Below are 26,504 nucleotides of genomic sequence, written 5' to 3' on the forward strand. Positions count from 1 at the left end.
ATACAATCGCAGAGTATCGCTAGGGATGGTTCGGAGTGTAGCGAGTCTCAGGAAGAAAGTTGCAGAATGAGAGCGGCAACCTGGTGAAGTTGCTTTTGTCACCAATTATTGAAAGCTGCACAAATGGGAATGGGAGGGAGGAGTTATGCACAACATGACTGAAGGTGGGGATGAAGAGGTTCCTAGGGGCAGTTCAGTTGCTAGTGAATCTAAAGACCCGCAAGATATTCTTCCCAGGGCTGAGCATTGAAATGGTACCATGGACAGCGGCAGAGTCGCCAGCAGCGCTTATCTACAGGAATCTCTGATCGTTGTGCCCCTGGGAACTAATGAGGATACCGTGTAAAGCCTCGACTTTGTGAAGTAAAACAGGTAGGTAATCTTACTAACGATTTCAAAGCACATATAATCTTTAATAAAGCTATATGACTTTAATTGCCTGGCTTGCCCTGGAGCCTTAGAGTATTATACTGAAAGAAATGCTTTTGGCATCTGGAATGGGAATATGTCCAGTTCTGTATTACAGAATTAATGCTCATAGGTTTATAATACATTTAGATTTTAATCAGCTAAAAGAAAAATGCCAAAGAAGAAATAATGAATGCATGTTTTCCTTTTTTGAGTGCTTGAAACCTAGATTTTGAAGTTACTCTACAAACAAATGTAGAGGAATTAAAAGAAAAAAAACTTTGTATTTCAAGAGCCAAAAAGCTTTCCTGTAACAGCCTCTTATAAGTGTGCTCCTTTTGGTTCAATTTGCTACTTAGACCTTCTGGTTTGAAAACCATTCTGTATCCAGCTGATGCTTTCTGTGGTCTTTTCATTATTAATGAACCTAATGTAATATCATCAGCAACCTTATCCCCTAATCATTAATATTGCCTTTACAAACACAGCTTTACACTGTATATTTCTGTGTCTTGACATATGTGCATAGACAAAACATAAAAGCAGGTGCATATTTACCTTGGTTCTTTTAGTCTCTTTTTTGAGACAACACCACAAGGTTGCTAATCTCTATAGCACTGCACTTTTATGCCATGTAGTGCTTCACTGGGAATATCACAGTGCATAGGTATTTTGATGGCATAGTTCACTATTTTGAAAGGTTCCCCTGAATTATTTTAAGGAGGATATTCCCCCAAAACCTTGTTGGCACCTGATAACTAGTAAGTGACAACGATAGTATCAGCTCCTAACCTTAAGTAAACACAAAGAATAACTTGTATTCCTGTTTTCCTTACACATTCTTTTTAAAATTCAATAGGGCTGTCAATTTGAATTCATGTTGTGCTGGTAATAAATGGAGAAGAATATGGCAAGGGGGCCTTCAAAGCAAGGTTACCGTTTCTGTGCTGGCATACACTTTATCAGAATTTAAGAATGCATTTTCCATGAACATATCAAAGAGGATGGAAAATAAAGAGTTAAAATGGTTCTTAAAGTTGATACACACTCTACCAGAAGGGCTTATCTTCATTAAAAGAGAAGGTCAACCTTAACATGAACTTTTTAGAATGTTATAGGTAGTAATATTCAAACACAGCTTCTTGGTGTGTGCTTAACTTTTTGTTGTTGCACCACATGGTATCATAACAGTTGCATAGGAGTATAAAATATTAAAAAAAAAAAATTTTGGGCAGTCTGACAAAGTTTGATATGGATTTCTATCAATGTGAACATTCCAAGTATTTTACTAATCTATGGCAGACAGATCAAACAGGCCTGTCAAGTCCAACCAATCCAATAGACCAATTCATTCTCTTTGAATACCAATATTTATCACTGTGTCACAAGACTGCAACTATAGGGAAAGCAGGCCCAAAAACTGGTTTGCAGTATTGGGGGCCAAGGGGGACACTGATAAGCAGTCAATATATATTTTTCTAAAACAATATATATTCACAAGTTAAGTTGGGCCCTAAAATGATTTTCCAGGGGGCTCAGTAACTTTTTGTTACACCACTACCAAACCTTCAGGGATTTGACACATTAAACATTAAAAAATAATATATCATAAATTCAAAAAATAATGTCTAAGGTGTCCAATTCCATACATTTCTTTTCACATTTTTAGTTTTATTTTTTAGTCAATCAAACGTAATGAATTATCATTCATAGTGTGTCAGTCTGGATGAATACAATTGAGACATTGAGTCATTCTGGATATAAAAAACTCTAAATTGCTATCCAAAAATTATTATCAGTAATCAGAATTGACTGTTCTATAACAATTATTGTAATATAAGTGAACCTTAAGCAATCATTGGGCAGTTGAGTGAACTAACCAAAAAACAGCAAACAGTTCAAATTCACCATGCCCTAAAAAAATCAATATGAAAATGTCTTAGGATACTACTATCTGAAACATAAAGTTAATTTTGCAGGGGCTTCCTATATATATATATATATATATATATATATATATATCAGTCATTCAAGTATAATGTCATTGAATGTTTGCACTGCTATATATTAATGTTGTTGTATTGCCTCAAGCAACTTATGTAGCCACCATGGCAGAACACCACCACCTATTAGAGTTAAGCAGATTTAGTAGTTGTGGAAAAGGCTATGGAAGCTGTAAACAGGGAAAGAAAGAATGTTCTGTGAACTCAATAAGCCGAACACTCCCATTCTAAAGTAATTTTCAACAAATAAAAGCATCATATGCATACAAATAAGCTAGGAAGAGTTTCTTTTACTGACATGAATATCACATTCCTTTTTCTGAAATATTTCTTATGCCTATTTTTCAGTGCATTTTTATGGTACTTGCATTAATTGCGTGATAACGTTTTATTTTCTTTAAATCAGTGTCTGGGGATGAGACAATGTGAAGTATTATTAGAGCATTGTCTGGCTGGTATTTTTTTGCTTCATAAATTAAAGCCTGACATAAAATAATAATAAAAAAAGTGATATTTATTTACTCGGCTCACTGTTATGACTGTGATACACAATTTATATGGGCCTGTGTGCATATATTGTTATTGAACCGTAAAGGTGATATATTCCAACATCAGCCAGATTGGATATGTGTCTCTTTATACTTGAAAAGATGCAAATATGCCAATTAAAGCTTAGCACTATCACACAGGAGGGCAAGTTGATATTGCCGAGCAGCATTAAAGTGATTAATATGTTGGCACAACCAGATACAAATACTAGTTCTGCCTTTGTCTAGTTAAGTCACCTGGTGTCATCTCATGACAATAAATGAAGATTCTGGTAATGGCACAGAAGTTTATATCAATCAACATGAATCCTGAGCACAAAATATAAGACTATGAAGCAGGTTCTACCATTCAACTGAATGTAGGCAACTTGACAGTTACATGTTTCATTCCCCCCATCTGCTGTATGTAGACCTTTACTCAAAGGACAGTTAATTAAACAGTGTTATATTAATATTTATATATTATATTTTTGTGCTCTATGCCTATGAACTTTTATCACATTTCTATTTTTCGCAATACAATATATGTATTTTTTCTAAAAATGTCTGTTAGTTTTTTTATGTGTATTCTAAGATCAGTATCTTTTCTTCATGAATGAAGATGAAATTTTTTTTCCTAAGCAGGAGTTTACAATCTTTTTTTCACCTGAGCTAAGCTTCCCAGGCCTTTCGCAATCAACATTTCATTGTAACTTATTTAACAGCATTTAATTAGCTTTAATGGTGTCTCCAAATATTAGTAATATTAGTAGATATTTACACCTCCTTTGCAGAAAAAGTGATACATTGGTGCAATATGGTATATTCTGTTTAGCTTTAGCAGCTTTTACAATATGGTATGCTCTTTGCATATTTATCAACAGTTCCAATTTGATAAACTCTGTGTAACTTTAGAAACAGTTACTATATATGGGAAGATAGGTGACAGCTTGTAACTGCCCCTGAGAATAGCAAAACAGTAAGGGGTGTATTTATTAACATTGGAGACAAACATCACCAGTGATGTTGACCATAGCAACCAATCAACAATAAGATTTGAACAGTCACCTACAAGTTCTAAAACAAAATCAGTGATCTGATTGGTAGCTATGGGCAAAATTACCAGTGATATTTGTCTCCAGTGTTAATAAATACACCCTTAGTACAGGTATAGGACCCATTATCCAGAATGCTCGGGACCAAGAGTATTCCAGATAAGGGGTCTTTCCATAATTTGGATCTTCATACCTTAAGTCTACTAACAAATAAATAAAACATCAATTAAACCCAATAAGATTATTTTGCATCCAGTATCTTGGGATCAAATACAAAGCACTGTTTTATTTTTACAGAGAAAAAGGAAATTCATTTTAAAAATCAGAATTATTTGATTAAAATGAAGTCTATGGGAGACAGGCTTTCTGTAATTCGGAGCTTTCTGGATATCGGGTTTCCAGATAAGGGATTCCTTACCTGTAGTAACACTCTATTCAATTCCATGAGGAAACTTTTATTATGGTATCCACTTTGGCAAAAACAGATTAAGTAACATGGAAGAACACAGTAAAGAAATATCCACACCTTAGTTTATTCAGATCGGTTCTTCTGGTAACAAATGTCAAATTTTCAGCCCAAAAGCTGCTTTTAGATACAAATGGAATAAGTATCAGCGAATAATGATCAGCACTGTTTTATAGAACAGAGGAAATATATACAATAAAACATACATGAATATTTGACACACAACTTCCAAATGACCTTGATATTTTATGGTCTTCTCTGTTGCTTTATTTTTCTGTTTTTCCCCTCTGATTTTCCCTCCTGTCTAATCTTTTTTCTTCTCAACTGCTGTGAGTGGCATAACATGAATATTCTGCCCCCCCCCCCCCCCCCGGATGACCTCACACACAAACCAAGTGCACACATACTGTATTAGTATTAAAATTATTATTCACCCCTCTTACTAGGGTTATTATGAGAAAGTAGTCAAATAATCCACTCCAATTAATGTATACTAAAGTGAATATACTGAGTAATCAAGCTATTGTTACAATGAAAAAAATCTAAAAGATATTTACAATATTTACAGTTAATTACTAATTAATGCATGATCTATATTATAGTTACTGACAAAAAACTAGAAGGGAGGGGAGTATAAAGGTCATTCTCCAGCAAGCCCATCATGGCTTCCCTCTGGTTCATCTGTTGGTTCTCTCACATCTTCACTGCCTCTGTCCAACACATCCAGTCCTCATATGCCGTCCTCCTTACTGCTCTTGAGTTTTATGCAGGTTTATCAACCACACCTCCTGCTTACAGGTTCCAACTTGTCAGATGATAGTTGAAAATGACTCCTTCTAGCCTTATGTTCACTTACAGTTGAGATGGTCCCAGCAGACAAATGAATTACTATTTTACTATACACTATTACTATTGTGATTTGGCTTTAAGTGCTAATGCAAGCTTCCTGGAAAACTAGTTCTCTGCTAGGCATACATTACCATTTTTAAATATATAAAACCTAATTGTCATGAACACACACACATTCCCCTTTATCTTTCCTATTGATTTATCATCTATTCACCTATCATATTATTTCTATTTTTTATTCTCTTTTCTATGTTTTTATCTGTCACACCTTTTCTGCCCCCCTCTGTTGCCATCCACTAGTGGTTTAATTAGCTTAAACATTTTTCCTATGTGGCAGTTGCACACATTCCATATATCTGTAGTGCTACTGGGATGTTTTTATTTCATCTCTGTGCACCATATGCCAAGTCTGTCCTGAGTTTGTCATATTAGATACACCTCTTTCCCTCCCAATAACTGTTCAGACTGCCACTACTTTGTTTCAAGCTTATAGACATGCAGCAGCTTGGACAGCACGCAGGTGGTCTAAAGCTGAATCTCATGCCATATGTCCAGTCCCTTGGCACAGTTTAAAACTAGAGAACCATGTAGTATGAAAAGCTTCTGTGAGGGAGAAATTGGGCCTCATATTAAAGGGGCAGTAAACCACCTTGTGTATGAATAGGGTTTGTGCTTAACATACTTTTTATCTTTTTATTTTAATAACACAAAATCTATGTTTTTTTTTATATTACAGAGAAATTGAAGCTACTCAATATTTAGTTCTTAGGACAGTGACACACTGGGAGATTAGTCGGCGCACGACAAATCTTCGTTGTCGCGGGCAACTAATCTCCCTGCAGTGCCATCCTACCGGCTAGAATGTAAATCGCCGGTGGGATGACATACGCAGTGCCGCGATTGCCAAAGTTGCCCGAAGTTTCCTCTCAAGGCAACTCTTGTTTTTATAATACTGTGAGGTCAATTTAAATTATTTATTGTGGGTTTTTTAATACATGCAGTAACCAGTACAATTGTTATTTTACTTTAAATTAAGTATGAGGAAGAAACTAATGTGTTCAGATTTAAAGTGACTTTGAAGGCACTCATAAAATATACACATAGATATAAGGCACATATATATTTTTTAAAATAACTGTTTTATGTATTTATTTTGTGTGAGGTGGGAGCACTGGCAGCATAATCAAGCTGCTAATAGAAACAACCCTTTTCCCTAGCATGGCATCCGATGGCTCTTGGGACTGATGTTAAAGGATGTCAATGTAATTTAAAGAAATAAGGAAGTAAAAAAAAATTATAAATAAAATGTGTTGTATGGCCACAATTAGTAAGGCAGACACATTAATGTTACAATTATGACCTTTTCTGCAACTAATGGTTGCAGGAAAGATCGTTCGTAGACTACACTAACGTTCCGTTTTGTATGATTATATTGGTGCATGTATGGCCACCTTCAGACACTGTCAGGCTTGCTTTAAGCTGACATATTTTGATGATGAATGAAATAGTCTGGCATTGTAAGAAAAATAAAGTCAATTTTCTTTATTTTTCTCATAAATCAGAATTAATGGTGCTTTATCTATTCTCGGGGGATAGTTTGGTGAATGAGATGCAGTAAGAGTTGCAGGACAAGCAAAGTCACTGAACTTTTAAATACATATAAAATGACTAGAATATGCTGATCAATTATGCAAAAGTATTAAAACTTGTGTAAAACATGACGTGTAATGATAAAAATGGAGTAATTATGAAACAGCAAGTTCTCTTTATATCCTGGCAGCCATATGCATTCTCGACTTTCTTTTACAAATGACTTTTTTTGTGATAGGAGAATAGCCAATATTTTCTGAGCTGAGGGCTTACTACAGTTTATCAGCAGTAATCAAACAAAAAGAAATAAAACCTAGGATGAGACACATTCCTGCACGAAGCCCATGACCATTTTTCATAATCAATGCAGAACCTCACATGCCAACTCTTTTTCTTTTAACAATACATAGGAACTGCAACATTTAACCAGTACATGTAGGCTGGCAAACCAATGGTCCAAACACCATAGATACTGGCAATGCAAGGCAATTATAAGCAGGAAAAACCGGCACGTTTATTTAGTGCAACACAGTAACGTTTCGGGGTGAACCCCTTTGTGAGACATCTGAGTTCGGATTGGAGGGTGCCGTTCCCTCTTGATACTGTGCACCAGGCAAAAGTTTTTTGGGGAGAGCCAGGGTGTGCTGGTGAATTTTTCTTTAAACCAATGGTCCAACCATTCACATTGTCACATTCAGTGATCATTCTGATATGCTTCAGGTCCTGACTAGGTTAAATTATGGCGCACAGTGCCATCCAGCTATTGACATAACCCTGGGAAGAAACTGATGAGTCAGCTATCAACTCAGTAATACAATTACAATCTTATAGTGACTCCCACAAAGGTCTTTCACCATAAACATTTTTTTTTGTAACATGTTTAATGACATACTTTTAACTTTACAAAACAAAATGGAAAAGAAGGCAATAAAAATCCAACATGTAATGCATAATGTTTTGTGTTTACATTCGGCCTTTCTGCACACCTCAAAACTTCTTTATGTTTGCAATGTACTGTAAATGTTCTTCATTTGATTTAACCCTGTGATAATCAACAATGATTCCATAGCAGAAAAGCACACCACTTGTAGAAACAAGGAATTGCACAGATGCTCATGTGAAGTCTATTCCTTTCTACTCTAATTCCTTGTCTGAGATCAATATCAATTGAGCAATACCAAAAAATCCATAATATCGATTTTCATTTGAAAACTCTCTGCATACCTTAATGCTATTAGTAAAGTGTACCTATGGGAGCCCTAATATAGGATGAACTTGGGATTTTAACATTATTTATAGTTTACATGGAAAAACAACTAATTTATTGTGTTATATTCATATTAATTCATATATTCATATTAATTCATTTTAAGAAAAGGTACAATTTGAAAGATTCTAGCTGAAAATGTTTGTTAAAACTGTGAAAGCACAAACAGTAAAAAAAAAAAAAAAAGATGTGAACATGTAAAGGTAAACAAAGGTCCAGGACCGGATGGGATTCATCCCAGGGTATTAAATGAGCTGAGCGCTGTGATTGCCAAACCTCTTCACATAATTTTTCAGGATTCGTTGAGGTTTGGCATGGTGCCGAGAGACTGGCGAATTGCTAATGTGGTGCCGTTATTTAAAAAGGGATCTCGTTTTGGTTGTTGGGATCTCGGCTTGTTAGTCTGACATCAGTAGTAGGAAAGCTTCTGGAAGGGGTAATAAGGGATAGGATAGTTGAATACATTGCAGTTCACAATACTATTAGTTTGTGCCAGCATGGTTTTATGCGTAACAGATCTTGCCAGAAAAGAAAATTGTGGTTCGTGAGCTTTTGGCAACACAATAAGGACTTTGCAGTGGGATTTTTTCAAGTATGTGTTGGCCCTAGAGTGATGCAGCCTCCAGTTTTCAGGGAAATGGTCATTTTCAGAAAAGTAGTTTTACGAACGTAATGGTTAGGTGCGTTAAATCATGCGCTAATATAGTAAGCGGCGAAATATATCGCGCGCAGTGGGAATTAACATACGCGCAGAAAACAACACAAGAAAAACGCTCATCGCGACTTAAATAACGCAAACAACATTGCGTCTAAATTAACGCAAGTATCCTTTTAGTGAATCGTGCGTCTCAAAAAATAAGAAGCTAAATTTTTTTTAATGCATGCTATAAATAGCGCTCGTTTTAACGCACTTTAGTGAATCAGCCCCATTGCCCCTTCTACTAATGTGGGTACTGATACATACCGTAACTTCTGACTCTCTCTCAGCCTTCTAAAACTGTGCTTTTCTTACTCCCATCTCCCTCTACAATAGCAGAGTGCCCAAGGTAGTCTGGAAGTAAGCTTGCTATACATGCCAACTTTTGCCATCTGACTGTTGCCTAGATACCCACTTCTCTTTTAGTAAATCAAACTTGCTTCCAACTTTTACCTAGAGTACTAAGTTAATAAGGCCTACCCTATAACAAATTATAACACATGTATTCAATACTATAATAGCTTAAAAATGTCTCATAAAAACTGATGTTGGCTGCCACCGCTTTTTTTACATGCCAGAAATTCTTTACTGCTTGTTGAATTTAATGGTTCTGCAAGGACTGAGGTGGGGTTAAAAGAAAGAAGTAATTTCTGGCATTAGTCTAAGGCAGTGTTGTCAAACTTCTGTGGTACCAAGGGCTGAAATTCTTCTGGCCTAGCTGGTGGAGGAACAATAATGAAAGCCAATTATGACCACTCCCTTTTTTTAACCTCACTTACTTTAAAACACACCCATGTTATAACAAGAGTTTTTATGACCATAACCACATTAATGGTGGTAGCAAACCAAAAAAAAAAAACTTTAATTGGTGCTCCCTGCACACACAGGCAGCATAGGGCAGACATAGTATGGCACACACAGGCAACATAGGGCAAGCAGAGTATGGCACACACAGGCAGCATAGAGAAGGTAGAGTATGGCACACACAGGCAGGTCAGGCAGAGTAGGGAATGAGACAGGGAAACCTATCATGTCTATGTAAGTAACTGATCATGACCACTCTAACAGTTTGTACTGCAGTACATACAGTGACACAATGCCAGTGTTCTCCTACAGTCTGTCTGAGATGTGAACAGGTGAACAATGTGAATGCCTACTGTCTGAGTCTGAACGTAGGCTCCCAGAATATGAACAACGCAGGGGCTTACACATGTGATTAATAAAGGGGTTTTCAGCCTGAAAATGAGGTGTGAATAATGCAGGGGGCAGTTAATCTCAGTACTGATACAATTTAAAGCTTATACAAAAGTAAGCAGTCACAGCTGCTAGACAGATGGGGGGGGGGGGGGGGGGCCGCCAGTTGTACAGCACTAGTCTAAGGTAATGTAAATTGCACCATTTTATTAATATGGTGATTAGATATTTGTAATAGATTGTTTCTGTAATAGTTGATACATGACATTCATTAAAGACTACAACAGAATATTAAAAATATGGCAATTGTTTACACCATTTAGGTTTGTACTCATTGAGGAACTAAAAATGCCAGTTCTAAAGAAATCCACCTTGGGAAGCACAGAGGGCAAAAGCTGTGAAGATGCAAAGGTATGTTACTTTGGTTCTGAATGATATCATCCATAATTATCCATTATCATAATTACAATATATAAGAACATTAAAAAGACAAGTAGGTGGGTAGTTTAGTTAGCAAAGAGATGGCAATCTGGGATTGGTGGGATTGCGGTGGCAATTTCATGTTGCAAATATTAAGATTAAATCCTTGTACTAGGTAACATAGTAACATAATAAGTTAGTTTGAAAAAAGACATATGTCAATCAAGTTCACCTTAATGCCTATATATAACCTGCCTAACTGCTAGTTGATCCAGAGGAAGGCAAAAAAAAACATCTGAAGCCTCTCTAATTTGCCACAGAGGGGAACCGTGCAGTAGCTTAACTACCATACAGCAGACCATATGACTGAGGAGTGGCGAGGGAAAAAAGATCAGGGTCTGCTGTACGGTGCCATTTTTTCTAATCCCACCTGCCAAGTACATCCACCCACAAGTAGATGGGGGCGGTCAATCAGTGCAGTGGGGAGGGAACCTAAAATTTTCTTGCGTGGGGGGCTATCAAAGGATCTTTACACCACCACCCGAACATAGTAGTAATTACAGGGTTGTGTCATTAGACACACTGGGCACATTAGGCACATTGGGCACATTAGACACACTGGGCACATTAGGCATTTGGGCACAACTGTGGCAGGTGCAGCTCCCTGCGCAGCCACAGTAACATATTGATTTGAGTTTGAAAATTGTACTTTGTACACTGGGATATTGACCCTTTATTTCTTCTCTGTTTCTAACTTCCACACTACTTATGCATGTCCTCTAATGCTATTTCAACTTATTCTCTTTTTGACTTCCATGTTCCTCCCTCCTGTGGGGGATTTAGCTCTTCACACAGATAAGGGACAGGGTTTCAAACTGAAATCTGGCATGAGATCTGACTAGAGAGCCTACCAGATCCATGGCAATCTTCTTAAAGGGTACCTTAATTATGGGTAACGTTACAAGAGGACTCTTGAAATGGGGCATTGGGGCATTTAAATAACAAATTGGACAGGAATCACAATACTGTTTCACATTTTGGTATACCCCAATCCTTTCACCCTTTCTTTTATTTTTTCATAGCCCAAGTGTCCCCCTAACACAGTGATCCCCAACCAGTGGTTCGTGAGCAACATGTTGCTCACTAACCCCTTTGATGTTGCTACAAGTGGCCTTGTCTATGGAATTGGCAAACCAGCAGTTGTTCCTCTCACCCCGTACCTCATTTATTAAGTGGGGACATATTTATCTGCAACTGGTTCCTGGGGTCCCCATTTACAACCTTTATTTGCTTGTGAGATTTACTGAAGGTGGGGTCCCTTAATAGGACAGTGCCAAAATTATCACATAAGATCAGGTAGATCCAGTTCAGGATGCACCCTCTCCCGCTAAGTGGAAATCTTCTTTTTCATCTGGGGTTACCCCAACATCCTCAACTGGCAAAAAAGTCTCTGAAGTCTTATAACACACTGGGGGTATGGACAGTGGAGGCACCTCTTCATCCTCTGGCCCTTGTTTGGAACATATTGGAGGAATGGACAATGCGGGCACACCTCCTTTCTCTAGCCTTTTTACTTCTCCCAAAAGATAGAAAAATCACATCCCAATATAACATTTTGCATTAAATTCTTTACCACTCCCACAAGCAGTTTCAAAGGAGAGTATAGTTGTGAGATTAACATCCCCATGAATGCAAATAACTTCCATCTGATAGGACTGTAACTGTCTACCAGGATGGCATGAATAAGAGTCATCAGACTTCCACAGTTTAGTAGGGCAGACACTTCATGTCCTTCCACTTTAATTGTACACATTTATTGCTCCAATTCTGCATCAGGTTGGGCAAGGCACACAGTTTTAGCAAATAGGGACAGATGTTGTTGTGATGTGCTGCAGTCCATTGGTTCCTGGGTAAGTAGGCAGCTGGCTGGCTGCCATTTACACTCCGCATGTTTGATTTGTGTTTAAAACCACCTCCTAGGCTGTATTTTCATTCTTTACGTACTCCTTCATTTACTGCATCCTGAATTGTCACTTGTATTCCTATATTAACAACAAGCTCCTTGTGCATGGCTTTGCACTATAAGTCAGAACAGGAATAGTTAACTTTGTCAAAAGCTTCTAGTACTGTTCTAGTTCTAGTACTGCACATCATTTAGCTTAATATACAGCTTAATATGCAGCAAAATTTGTAATGAATAGGCAAACCTGTTTAGAAATGGTTGTTTGTTATAAAGCAGGCATCACATTTGCACATCTGTGGCTTTGACCCTTTTAATATTTAATATAAAATATTGCATTTACTTATTCAAGTTTTAAATTCCGAACTGGTTACAAACCTTTACTTTGCTTTATGCTACTATGTTATCACAGTATGTACAACTTTCCTACTGCTATGACTCACTAAGGTTCATTTACTAACATTGTAGACATTCCCTGCAGTGCAATAACTGTTAGTATTCAATAAGCAGTTGAATGAGATCAGCCTAATGCAGTAAGGAGAATGAAAGTAAATGCATCAAGGTGAAGGAGAACCATACTTGACATTTCATAAGACTTAATTCTATTTTAAAGGACCATTAGTAAATGAAAATTCCCTATATGCTGATGTTCACTGCAAAACATTTACATAATTTCTAGAAAGCAAGATATTTTTATTGCTATTAGTTTCCTCTTCTTGTTTTAATTGAATTTAAAAATACCTTTAGTTTTTTTTAATTTCTACAGCCCCCTGATCCATATTGTGCAAATGTATTAATTGGATCTTCACTGAAAGCATTAGCGTGGGTGGGACTTTTTAGAAGGCAGACAAAAGATGACTCCTAACACCAAAACTGATAGCAAGCAGTATAATAAAAGAAAGAATTTCTGCTTCAAAGATATCATGCACAGGGCAGAATTAACTGATATGTCCATAACAAATTATTTACACTTTTGGTGTTACTGCTACTTTAGGTAAAAAATATATATTTTTGCCAGGGCAGCATATTATAAGAAGGTATTTTTCAATGTATCAGTTTATATTTATAAAACAACAATATCAGGTTTCATTAATGTTTGTACGTTTCTGTTTTTGTCCTCGTCATTTCTTGTTAGATGCTGCCAAAGTTACCTGTGCCTCCTCTTAAGCAAACTATGGACACATATCTTAAGTGCATGAAACACTTGGTAACAGAGGAACAGTACCAGAAAAGCAAGGCCGTAGTAGATGCATTTATGATGCCGGGGGGCGAGGGAGAAACGCTGCAGGAAAAACTACTAGAAAGGAGGGAAAAAATGGAAAACTGGGTAAGCTTCTTGATGATTTTACAATTATATTCATATTTGTAACTGTAAATAATGTCATCTACTCAGAGAATATCAAGCAAAGATTAGTATATCCCTTCCAATTAACAATGAGATTGAAGTTCTGCATCATACACTGAAATAGTCCTGCTTAGGTACCAGGGAATATGCATGCTCGTTACATCATTACTCATTGGTATCTTTCTGTGTAAGTTCTAAGCCAACTTCTGCTGTGTATTCCTGATACAGCTATGACTATGAAAGCACATTACTACCATCTGTTTTCAGCTGAGCCTGTCAACCATGCAGCATTTAAATTTAAGCTAAACAAGAGGCAAAGTATTTAAAAACCACAACAAATAAATAAATTATAACTGAAATTGCTTTCAGAATATCCCTGCAAACATCTAAATGTTTATTTTAAAGGGAACTGCTTTACCTGACAAATGTAACTTAAGAACACAAACATTTATTTAATAAAACATTGAAAAAAAACACAAATTTGCCTCTTTGCTATAACCATATTTAGTCCCCTTACACTATGCACAATTATATGTTTCCTGGACACAGTTAAAATAGTGGTTTGTACATAGCTCCCACCATTTGTAAAGCAAATGGTCCACCACCACTTCTAACCAGCCTTGCCCTATTCGAAACATAGGTTTCTGTCCTTTAGGCTCCTGCCACATGGGGTGGATTTGAGCAGTTATGCACCGAAATCTGCTTCATGTGCCTGCACCCAGGCCAAAGCAATGGCTCCAGGTGCAGGCAAACAATAAGCTTCTTGAAGCGAATGGGTCGGATTCTCTCTTTGTTTATCCAGAGGCCAACATTCCACCCAGTGTGGTAGTGTGGTAATTTAACATTTTTGTTAAATTATTATTATTATTTTTGCAAAAGTATTGGCTTAATCCCCTCATTGCCACTGAAAGCAAGTCAATGATTCTGTTCAGTTACGTAATATAACAAACTATACTAATAAGAGAGCTAACTATTAGACAAAATATTTCACAATAAACACTGACATTCTATACTGCTATGTGCTCTGCTATGTAGCATCCATATTTAGTTGTTAAAAGAGCAATAGAAAAACTAGAAATCTTCCCCAAGTCAAAGTGAATGGAAATAGCACCAACGTGCCATATCACAATACAGTATGTGAGGGTGTAAATAACCCTAATGGCTGCTTGTCTTTAAGGTATGACTGCTTAATTATGTATGATAAGCAATTAAATGGGATTAGCACATTTTTTGTGGTTTATTAAAAGGGTAGTTTACTCTAAAATTTGCTTTTAGTAGTATGTAGGCATTTATAAGATTATTTTTAAATTAAGTTTAAAAATACTAAATACTAAATCAAATAAACTCACATATCGAATGCTCGCATATGTATTAATAAGGAAAATGAATTGGAATAAAAAACACATTTTTTGAGTACACAAACTATTATAGTATTATTCTTGGGGGTTTCATTCATCTTTCAACTATTCTAAACAATACAGAAAAAACTCACAGCGCTGACTCAGTATAGAAGGTGCACGCTATTGCTTTATTGCTTAGCAATATAGAAAACATGAAATAACTGAACACCCGTTTGCATGATTAGCTTCCTTTAAAGAATTAAGAGTAACTCCATACATTTATTTGCTTTAAATAAATGTTTATGGGGCAGAGGTTAATGATAACATAAACTGCTACTGGTGACATGCTACTTCTTTGCTTGGGATTATTGCTAATTCTTTTTTTGTTTGTTTGTTTGTTTTATGTTGCCTTTGTCAGGGAGAAATGCCTATGTAAAGCGCAATGAATTATGGGGATGGAGTTCCTAGGTAGTGGGCATGCATAGTCAGAGGTTTCATGGGTGATGCTGATATAATTTGTGTTAAATTCCCCCCACCATGCAGGAGTTTTAAAAGAGTACACACACAATGAATAACTGATTTCTAGAGGAAACAAATAGTAAAAATAAGGTATTTACATGCCCAAGAGACAGACTTTTTTAAACTATGCCAATCTTTGCGTTTTGGTTTGACATCCCCTCTGACATCAAATGTCAGTCATGGCTCTTACTCCTGATTCAGACAATGAGATGTCAGAAATGAAGCGCTACTGTGCATGTCCCTTTCATTCCACCTTATTTGCATATCTTTTTGTGGTTTTTCAGTTATTCAGCTTTTTTTTCAGCATTTCTCCAGTTTGGAATTTCAGCAGCTATGTAGTTGCTAGAGTCTTGTTTACCTTAGCAACCAAGCACTGGTTTGAATGAGATACTAAAATATGAATGGGAGAGGGACTGAATCGAAAGATAAGGAACAAAGAGTAACAAAATAGTAGCCTCAAAGAACAAAAGTTTTTTGAAAGTCATTTGAAAACTGTGATGGTATAGAATATGAAGGGAAAAAAATGCAAAAACTATAAAAAAAAATGCAATTGCATTGTTGCTAGGAATAGGACATTATACAATATACTATAATGTACTAAAAGTTTAATACTTGCACTGTTGTGTGCATTGTACACACAGAGCTACTAGTAGCAGCTACTTGTCGTAGTAGAAATAGACAATGCTGATCATTTACTGATAACTGTCTCTACATGTGTTTTAACAGAGTTGATTCTTATTATTGTCTATGGCAGGGTATTTTCTGGCGTTTAGTAGCCGTAACAAGTAGCTGCTACTAAGTAGCTCTGTGTGTCTTCACCAGAAATGTTTTTGTCAATCACATCATCTCCTTCTTTTACAGATACACCTTTACTGGCTGGATGATATGTATTTGAACAATCGTTTGCCTCTTCCAGTAAATTCCAGTCCCGCCGTTATATTTGCCAGGCATAACTTTAGGGATACCAATGACCAGTTGAGGTATGAAAATGAAGCATTTTTTTTGTGTTTGGTTAAAAATGAGGTAATGATACAGACCTATGAAAGCTCTTTGGGAGGGGACTTAAACAACGGGTCAGTGCACAACAGGGTTTTCTAACTTGCCCAATGGCATGAGTAAAGTGTTAGAGGCCCTGGTGCAAAATTTGTCGCCTTTGCACCTTTACCTCCATTACTCCATTCAAGAAACTTGCCTTTGCAGTAACATGATACTTGTAGGGATCCAGCAGGCCTCCTAACAGGTTCTTCTAGGGAATGAGCTTCATTGCAGTTGCCCCACTGCCTCCCCCAGTAGATATACAGCTCAACCTGTGTAATATTTGGCAACTTATATTGGTTCATGTTTGGCCAGATTTACCCATAGTGTTTTAAAACAGCAGGAAAGTCACTTGCCTGTAAAAAAAACTCTGTAGAATATTCACATAGGATTCAGCTAGTTAAAACATGCAATTTTTTGGGGGGTAAAAAAAAAATCTTGTACTGTGCTCCTCCTCTCCACTTTTGTAAAGAGCACTTTAATTTAGTAAAATTGTTCTCCCTTCTGTACTTCGTCTAGGTTTTACCCCTAGCTTTTTGAAAAGACAGTTTCTCCTTAGGACAGTGGCACAAAAGTTGGTTTGTTCAGTTTTGTCAGCCTGGCATTTTGTAGTTCTGTGGACAAGGGGACAATATTGTTCCTGATTCACTTTGAATGAATATTGCCTAGAGCATTTTGTCCTCCGTCCTCAGAGCTATAAAATGGCTACTAAAAGCTCCAAATCAATATGCTATTGCTCTTAACTAATATTAAGACAGACCCAAGCTTATTTCTTATTACTTCCCATAAGGGTGTGGCCTAGCAAGGAGAATGGCTTAGAATATAAACTGAACTTCCCAATAGCTTTAGCATAGACCTAGCCAGCATAGATATTCTCCTGCACAGAAGCATCTGAGGCCCTCCAATTAATATAACATGACTAGACAATTGCATCATCTCTGAAGAGATTAGCTACAGAAAATTGTACAGTATTGATAGCTGTACAGTGTATTAATAGCCAGCCCCATAACAATAAAAAGAAAGGCACAATAATACAGAGCTGCACCAATAATGCAGATTTTCCAGATATCCAACCACTGACATAGGTGCACCTGTAATTTAATGCACATTTGACACCTATCATAAACCTACTGATGCTCCTGTGCCACCCTAAAATTATGCAGAAAATATGTTGGTGAGACCTGAGGGCAGTTGCATGACAGATTTGTTTAGCTGAAAGAATGACATCCAGAGGACTGAGTGGGAATCTTGCAGGGTTGATTAAACTTCACTTTACAACAATTACAGCCAAGATTGTTGGATTTGAGCAATAAATGATCCCATACATAATTAATTTCCTTTGCTGCAGAATAATCCAGATGGTGAGTTGTACAACACCCCAGTGGTGCCGTAGTGCCATCTTTTATTTTCTCTGTAATCTCTTGCAATCTCTGCTCAGGGTATTGCTATCAAGACTGTGGTGGCACAGTATTCTAATGAATAATACCCCAGGCAGGTGCATTTTTAGAGAAAAGGGGCACTGACCTAGAGTCGCAAGCTAATGATTAAAATCAATACAGGGTTCCTAACAAAGTGGGACACCACAGTTACTTTGTTTATTATTATCCTTATTATTATTTCCTGAATCAGAAAGTATATGTGTTTTATTTGTCTGTTTTCTAGTGTACAGTGCTATGGAATATGGTTTGGCTTTTATTAATACTTATTAATATTAATGACAATGAGTGCCTGAATTTACATTTTCCCCAACAGGTTGTTTTAGGACTTATTCCCACATATTTCTTTATTGCAAATGGGAGGTTTTAGGGTGATTTAATACCCTAATTGCATCTGATTATTTCACGCAAAGTTGAAGTTAACAAGTCTAAGGGCTCCCACTCAAGAGTAGATGTGAATCAGTGCATTTCAGTGCATTCTGCCACAAGACACAGCATGTATTAATTGGTCCCGTCCCTTTTATTTATTTTTGCATTCATCACTCATCTCTGTCCTTGTAGATACAGACCCATTGGGATGAAAAGGACCAATTAACATATGCAGTACCATTAAGTGGAACCACTAGAAAGCACAGCATGGCAACAGAATCAAAAACCACTAGTGGGTAGCAGTCTGAAAACCTTTGCCTTTGGCAATTCATCCAAGCCAAAATCAGTAATATGTATGTATGATAATGTTGCTGTGATCAAAATCAGCAATAACTTGTTATATAATATATTTTTTTGCTGAAAACAATATTAGCACAACAAAGTTTAAAGTAATCTGTATTTTCTAATGCAATATGAATTAGAACAAAGAATTAGCCAGGGTTATCAATTGTCATGAATGACAAGAATTTGAAGCATAAACAAAGCAAAACTAAGCTTTAGGGGGGATTTACTAAAACTTGAATTATTTTGGTTTTATATTTTTTTGAATCTACAAAAGACCCAAAATGAAACGAAAAACACGAAAAGAAATTGCCGAAAATTTGCAAAAACTGAAATAAAAAATATATGCCTCAACAGTGACTGTAACAAGATCAGAAGCAGGTCCCTCCAAGATTGATGAGAATACAAGGAGAAAAATGGTCAGGGAGGACATCAAGAGGCCTACAGCAACATTAAAGGAGCTTCAAGATTTCTTGGCAAGTACTGGTTGTTCCCTAAATGTGACAACAATGTGACAACAATCAGTACATGTGACAACAATCAGTAGTAATCTTTATATGTCTGGGTTGTGGGGTAGGGTATCAAAACAAAAGCCTTTACTCACAAGAGAAATATCCAAGCCCAGCTTTGTGGGAAATGTATTATGGTCTGGTGAATCCAAGGTTGAACTATTAATCCACAATTCTAAAAGGAATGTTTGGTTCAAAAATAACATAGCACATCATCAAAAGAACACCATACCCCCGATGAAGCATGGTGGAGGAAGTATAATGCTCTGGGGCTGGTTTTCATCAGCTGGAACTGGTGCTTTAGGCAAGGTGGATGGAATCATGAATAGCTGAAAGTATCAATTTTGTCACAAAACATTTAAACATCTGCTACAAAGCTGAAGATGAAGAGGAACTTTACCATTCAAGAGGATAACAACCCAAAGCACATAATATAGCCCTATTATCAACACTGAGTAAATAAATGAGACTGAAAATAAGGACTGGATATTCATTTTGAAAACTGATTTGTATCAAATGAGAAAAAAAAAGTGTTAAAACAATAGTCAGAACACATTTTTCAGTAAAAGGCAATGAAGAGCTCAGATATATATCAATTTGTAATGTTTTTATCAAACTTTTCTTCTATCAAAATTTCTATGATGTCTAAGCAGATTCCTCTGCCCAAGATTCTCATGATACCATACTGATTCTGACAAGTTGAGGATTCTTTAGTTTAATTATTTGGATAAAGTGCATGTTAAATAATGCCATATTTAGAGTTATGTTAGTTAAAATTATAAATAATAGAGGGGTGCAGGCCCATAGTATGTAACAGTCAACGATTTCTTTACAACGGAATAAAACTGCAAGGTTTAAAGGTTATGAAGCTCATCATCCATTCCCAAGTTCACAGGTTTATAGATCTCCCATAGTACTGGTGATATGGTGTACATTCTCTGCAGATCGGGTGAGATCCTAGATGTTATCCCCTTGAGGTGTCTGAGATGATGAAATACAGGGTCAGATAAATGGTAAAAGGTGTTTCAAACTCACCTCTATTTAAACTAATTCTTTATGTGTTGCTTGGCATGCTTTTCCTCCCTTTATTACATCTAAACCAGGGAGACCTGTGTACATCTGAGTTCTAAATATGTGGACTCCGCAGTTTGGATGTAATGAAGGGAAGAAAAGCATACTCTATATATATAAATATATATATATATATATATTTAAGTTTTATCCTTAGTTGACATACAAATATGTATGTAAGCAATAAAAGTAAGATCCAAATAATACCTCCCCCTTTTACACAGCCACATTATACAGTGTCATATCAGGAACAAATGTGAATCAATAGCAGACACAGTAATTTGTCAAAGTGGATGATCCATTGCTTGTGCTCATGTTAGAAAGTCTGTCTTCCAGGTTTGCTGCCAACCTTATCTCTGGAGTGCTGGATTACAAAACCATGTTGGATTCGTAAGTGACCGTCGTCTTTCAGTCGTTTAGAATATGGATCGCATCCATGAGTTTTCCCTGAAGTGATTATGTTAAAACTATTATTAATAGGGCTGTATTTGCCAGCTGATTTACAGTAATTCCACTATGTAAAACTATCTCTATCATCTTCTGTGGGAGTCTTCTTTTTTTATAGTACTTAGGATTTAGAATTTATTATTACGTCTATATATATTTTTACTTATTTTTTTTAACTTCAAACCCTGTTTGTACTCAAACTGTACTCAAGCATTAAATCAATAATTATTTCCGAAAGCAAATACTGGTAAAGGGTTTACCAGTATAGACAACTTCTCCATAGTGGCATCCCTGCTGAGCTTATATGACAGATGAACACTTCCCTATAGGGAGAAATAAGTTGATGGATGATGAGCTGATTTAATTTATGTGAAAACAGCATGAGGAACTGTGCACTGTCACCAAGTGAAAAAATGTATCATTGAATGGAGTTAGTGTGCTTGAAGTGCAGAGTAAGATTTATTTGGAACTGCTGCTTCTTTGCTGTAGGAACATAATATGAACCTGGGAATCAGAGACCTTGCATTACAGCCTCAGAAAGAACATTTTAACAATTTCACTTCATTACAAATGAATGCTTGTAGTTCTAGAGAGTCTTACTCCAGCTATTATAATTATGTTGTGCATGCAATAAGAGATGAATCTGGCATTATTAATGTGCATCGATAACATTTAAGGGCTCTTTTACAACTTCAAGTGCAGTTGCTGTCTCTAAAATTTCCCTGCAGCCAGTTGCGCTTAACACCACTTTCATTAAAGGGCCACTTAGTGCTCCTTGCCTTCTGTTCCGAATAGAGCACTGATACTCAATGCCCTGTGTGACCCAGAGCAGCTAAGTTGCTCTGAAAGAATATGCGCACATGTCACTCACACACCAAACACTAGAATTGACGCTGTTAATTTCGGCAAATCAAATGCAATTGTGGAAGGTGCAGCTCAATTGTGTCAAGAGCATTACCCTTTGCAACTGCAGTGACACCAGAATTCTGTGTAAAATGCATGTATTGTACAAAAAACACTTGTGTTTGAAATTGCACTTTGATATCGCACTTGCAGATATACAGATGCCCTATATTTTAACACTCATATGTTTTTTCTTTAGGCAGGCTCTGCCTGTAGATTTTGCTCGGGGTCAGCTTTCAGGACAACCTATGTGTATGAAACAGTACTATGGTCTCTTTTCTTCATACCGCCTTCCAGGAACCATCAAAGACACTTTGGTGGCACAGGAAAGCACCATTATGCCAGAGCCTGAACACATTATTGTTGCATGTAACAATCAGGTATGTAAGCTGTAGTATATATATATATGTTATATATATTATATTATACATACTGTACTATGGTATATATACTACAAATACACCAAATTTATACAGATCCAGCAAAAATGCAACCCCTCCCTTGCCCAAAGTCCATTGGTTCAATAAATGTCTATAGGCGGAGTATTAAATTAACTGTCCATTGTTCAGTTAGGGTGACTTCTCTGGGTTCATTTAGAGACTTACCCAAAACAAGCCAATAACCAAAAAGAAACTTAAAATCCCAGAATTACCCAATCAGGTCTTCCAAATGGTGTGCCCTACAACAAAGCATGCATTTACAGACTAATACACTGTCCAAATATATGATAGATTAAGATAAAATAACAGTAAATGCTACCTGGCTGGGTTACTTGACCAAGGGGACATATTACACCTATTATCATGTCTATTTTTTTACATCCCTTTTTTATTTAACTTTGTTCATTTGTATAATGGTTAGATGTTTGCATTATCATAATGCCTCATAACATGTGCACAAAGATGCTTTAAGAGCCTGGTCGAGATAATAAACAACAAGCTTTCCTTGTGCTAGTGCCCAGCCACGCCATTTTGCAGGGCAGCTTCCATTTGATACATTGTGACCCTTGTGGGCAAGTTTCTAATATTCAAAATGACCCACCTTCTCTATTGTAAATGTCCTGCCTTGTAAAGTACAAATGAGTTGTCTATTAGCCTTTCTCCTTGTGTACAACTGAGACTGTGCCCAGGCTTAACTGTTATAAATGATGTATTAGTCTGCATGTCTCTTGTGTATCTGAAATTCTGTATCTTACCACCATGTCTTAAACATGATTTATTTATCAATCAGCCTGTTTCCTTTGAGCGTCTATGGCCTGCCTTGCCAGTTATAAACTATTGTATTTGTGTGTCAGTCTGACTGCCTTCGGTATACAGCCTGCTTTTACTATTATAAATTATTTGTGGGAAATTTATCTGCCTCTGTTGCATCTGGTTCCAAATTCTGTTTCTGTCTTGTTTGGATAGCTAACAAACTATTCAATTGTTTTCAAAATATCATGACAATAGCAGATATTCCACTAGAGCAATGAAATTTACGATTGGTAGAACAGAGTGCAAAATGCAAAAACAGGTGGAAGTTGGCGTGTTTTTCATACTTTGCACCCTGCCCCATGCTAAAGGTCTGTGGGTGCAGCCCTTCAGAATGAATAAAGCGCTATCTGTAATCGGTAGGGATGCACCAAATCCACTATTTTGGGATTTGCCAAGTGGTTACATAGTGAAAAGGAAAATTGTACTTATCTCCTGCTTTTATTTGGTGAGTGGTGCAGAGCATAACAATGTCCCAGGCACAAGTATTGGGTAAAATTAAGCAGAAACAGTTTGGATCTCTTGGTGCTCTATCACCTGCATCTGCGTGTTTGTTAAATGAACCATATTGTGCTTGTCTGGTAATGGCATGCATACCAAACTATGCAAGAAATCATATATCAGCAACTGTAGTATTTTCCTGAATGATATATCAAAATACAGTATTTCGCTATAAATATACTCCTTGAAATTTTTAATGAGAGCTGGTAAATCCAATTTTAGCTTTTCCTGTAACTGTATGGACATCCCAAACATTGGTTCAAATTTGTTCTCTCACCCTATGTGCGGCATGAATTTTCTAGTAGAAAAATACCTGCCTTCTACTAAAAACATGTTAACAGAATATTCTATACTAATGCACTTATATAAAGGAGCAATCTTACTCATTGATGTAACCAAAGGTTATTTGGACTCCAGAGCAAAAATCATATTATGGCCCTCACATACATATTTCAGAAACATATACTGAAACTGTTGTGCCACCTGGGCCTATAACTCCTGGGCCTCCAAGCAGTTGCAGGGTTGGAATCTTCTATAGTTACTCTCCTGCCCTTACTATATTGGGTTTTTTAAAAAAATATTCGTTATAAATCAATTGGTATCAATTCTGCAGAGAATATAGTAACATTCATTTAACCAAATGATGTGTATTGGTGCTATAACATGGTAAGTTAAATGTAATACAGAATTATTTGATCACGTTAAGTAATGTTATTTTTTTTTTGGCCTTCAGTTCTTTGTACTAGATGTTGTCATTAATTTCCGTCGTCTTAGTGAGGGGGATCTGTTTACCCAGCTGTGTAAAATTGACAGAATGGCAAAGAATGAAGAAGAGATGCTTCCTCCAATAGGCTTATTAACATCAGATGGGCGAGCTGAGTGGGCCCATGCACGAGAAACCCTCATGAAAGGTTTGATATCCTCACCCCATTATCCTTGGATAATTATTCAAATTATAAACAGATTATGGGAATTGCATCTAGTACTCTAGGGACACTACATGGGGCACACCCTAAAATACAAGGCAGAGAAAAAGTTAAGCACAATCATTATATTATCAAACTATAGCTGGTTTATTTTGGTGTCATTAAGGGCAAACTGGAATGTATAAGGTGGCGTGGCATCTAGTAATTTAGTGCTAAGGTTGTGAGAGGAGGAAAACTAAAGGTAAAATAGACAGTGTAGTCATTTTGACAGTCTAGAAAATATATAAGTCCTGTTCATATGGGTGGTCATGGTATAATATTTGGATTTTCACATGGTTTACATGGAACACCACAACTAAAATGTTTTTAGCAGTAGACAGTTCACCTTCTGTTGTGTACTATATGATCCTCCCTCATCAATGACAGTGTAATCTATCATCTTCACTAAAAGATATATTGCTATGGATGATACTTTATCAAAGACTGAGTCAACCTGAATCTATATCCTTGATTTATAAGGTAATGGCAGTAAGTGAACCTAAATTAAAGATTGCACTGAACTTTGGGATTGATGAAACAGCAATGCAAAAATAAGATGAGATATAGGATTCATCAAGTGACACACACCACATTCCTAAGACAAACATGCTGAGCAAGCTACCATTTAAAATGTTAAAGACAGGCAGCTTTCATTTTAAAGTCTGGGATGCTGAATGAAAATAGATAAGATAGATGTGTAATAGAATGTGTTCAATTTGAACTGAAAGTAAATCTTCTCATTGAAAAAATCCACATTATTCCACACTTATGTTTATGCTAAATAATTTGTTCTAACAGATTCAACAAACCGAGATTCTTTGGATATGATTGAACGGTGCATGTGCATAGTGTGTTTGGATGCTCCAACAAAGATGGAGTTAAATGACACCAACAGGGCTTTGCAGTTACTTCATGGAGGAGGAATTGGTAGGAATGGAGGCAACCGGTGGTATGATAAACCCATGCAGGTAAATATATATATATTTAAATCTACTAAAAAAAATCAGTCTAACTGTGCTAATCTGCCTGTACTAGTTCAATATGCCAGTTATCAGAATTAGTTAGAACCTGTTTAGAAGATTGGATATGGGAGGGAATATCTGTGGTATTCTAACAGGGATCTCTGATATATTATTTTAGATCAAATTCTTTCATTCACCTAGTTAGGGGAGCATACAGTTCTACGTAATGCCTGCGTTCAGCAGCACTGCATGCAGCCGGGGTGAGTGGTGGGGTATGCCCCCTAGAATACCACCTTGTATGCCATTCAGACATGCAGGCTAAGGAATGCCAGATGCCATAAGGTGCAAGAGAGCTCCATATTTGCTGCAGTTAAGTACATAGCTAGCAAAAGTTCTGAGCTCTGCATCATGCTAGCATATAAAGAATTTTACCATTTCAATATTACCTTTTGCACTGGTGGCATAATAATCATTTACTACCTGGAGGTAAGGGTCCAAAGTGCAAAAAACAGGAGCAATCCACCACGTTCTTTGTTCTTTGAGCCCTGCTTATAAAAGAATGGACACAGCTTTCTGTGGAGTGCAGAAACCTATGTTTGCCCCATGAATGAAGGACAGCCTACATTTCTTAACACTGCATTCATCTCCTAACTCTTTCGTCATTTAGAAGTGCATGGTAGAGAGTGCAATTCAGTGCTAGAGGCAAGTCCAGCCAGGGCTTTAAAAAGCACTAAGAAAGCCCTTTTACTCCCCTACTAATCTAGCACTATCATTGAAGGTGTCACTTAATTATCCCAACTACAGTATGTCTAATTGTGGCCTGGTATGTGGCCACAGTAGTGATGCCTTTTTAAAGGAATCCAATTGCACATATTACTCAAAAAATATATTTTTATCAAAATGGTTTATTTAGATGAAGCAGGGTTTCACATATGAGTTGTCTTACGCAACATATTTTTTTAGAGATCTACATTGTTTGTGGGTACAGTTTTCCTTTGATCCAATTTTTAATGAGAATGTTCCTATTGTATGGTATATCCAGGGACATTAAGAGCAATTACATAAGTAAAAACA

The 26,504-nt window shown here is 36.7% G+C and overlaps 1 protein-coding gene across 1 annotated transcript in view; it reads left to right on the plus strand.

Annotated features, from left to right (window-relative positions):
• Positions 1–210: 210 nt before the first annotated feature.
• The window catches only part of chat (choline O-acetyltransferase), a 38,114-nt gene continuing 11,820 nt past the window's right edge, over positions 211–26,504 (plus strand). The window contains exons 1-8 of the mRNA XM_002933913.4: positions 211–372; positions 10,380–10,467; positions 13,572–13,763; positions 16,502–16,620; positions 20,739–20,792; positions 21,952–22,132; positions 24,237–24,414; positions 25,267–25,436. Coding sequence (XP_002933959.1) covers positions 10,405–10,467; positions 13,572–13,763; positions 16,502–16,620; positions 20,739–20,792; positions 21,952–22,132; positions 24,237–24,414; positions 25,267–25,436 — 957 coding nt within the window. The 5' untranslated portion in view covers positions 211–372; positions 10,380–10,404. The remainder of the gene's footprint in view (positions 373–10,379; positions 10,468–13,571; positions 13,764–16,501; positions 16,621–20,738; positions 20,793–21,951; positions 22,133–24,236; positions 24,415–25,266; positions 25,437–26,504) is intronic.

Source organism: Xenopus tropicalis, chromosome 7 (genome assembly GCF_000004195.4).
Source record: "Xenopus tropicalis strain Nigerian chromosome 7, UCB_Xtro_10.0, whole genome shotgun sequence".
Lineage (NCBI taxonomy): Eukaryota > Metazoa > Chordata > Amphibia > Anura > Pipidae > Xenopus > Xenopus tropicalis.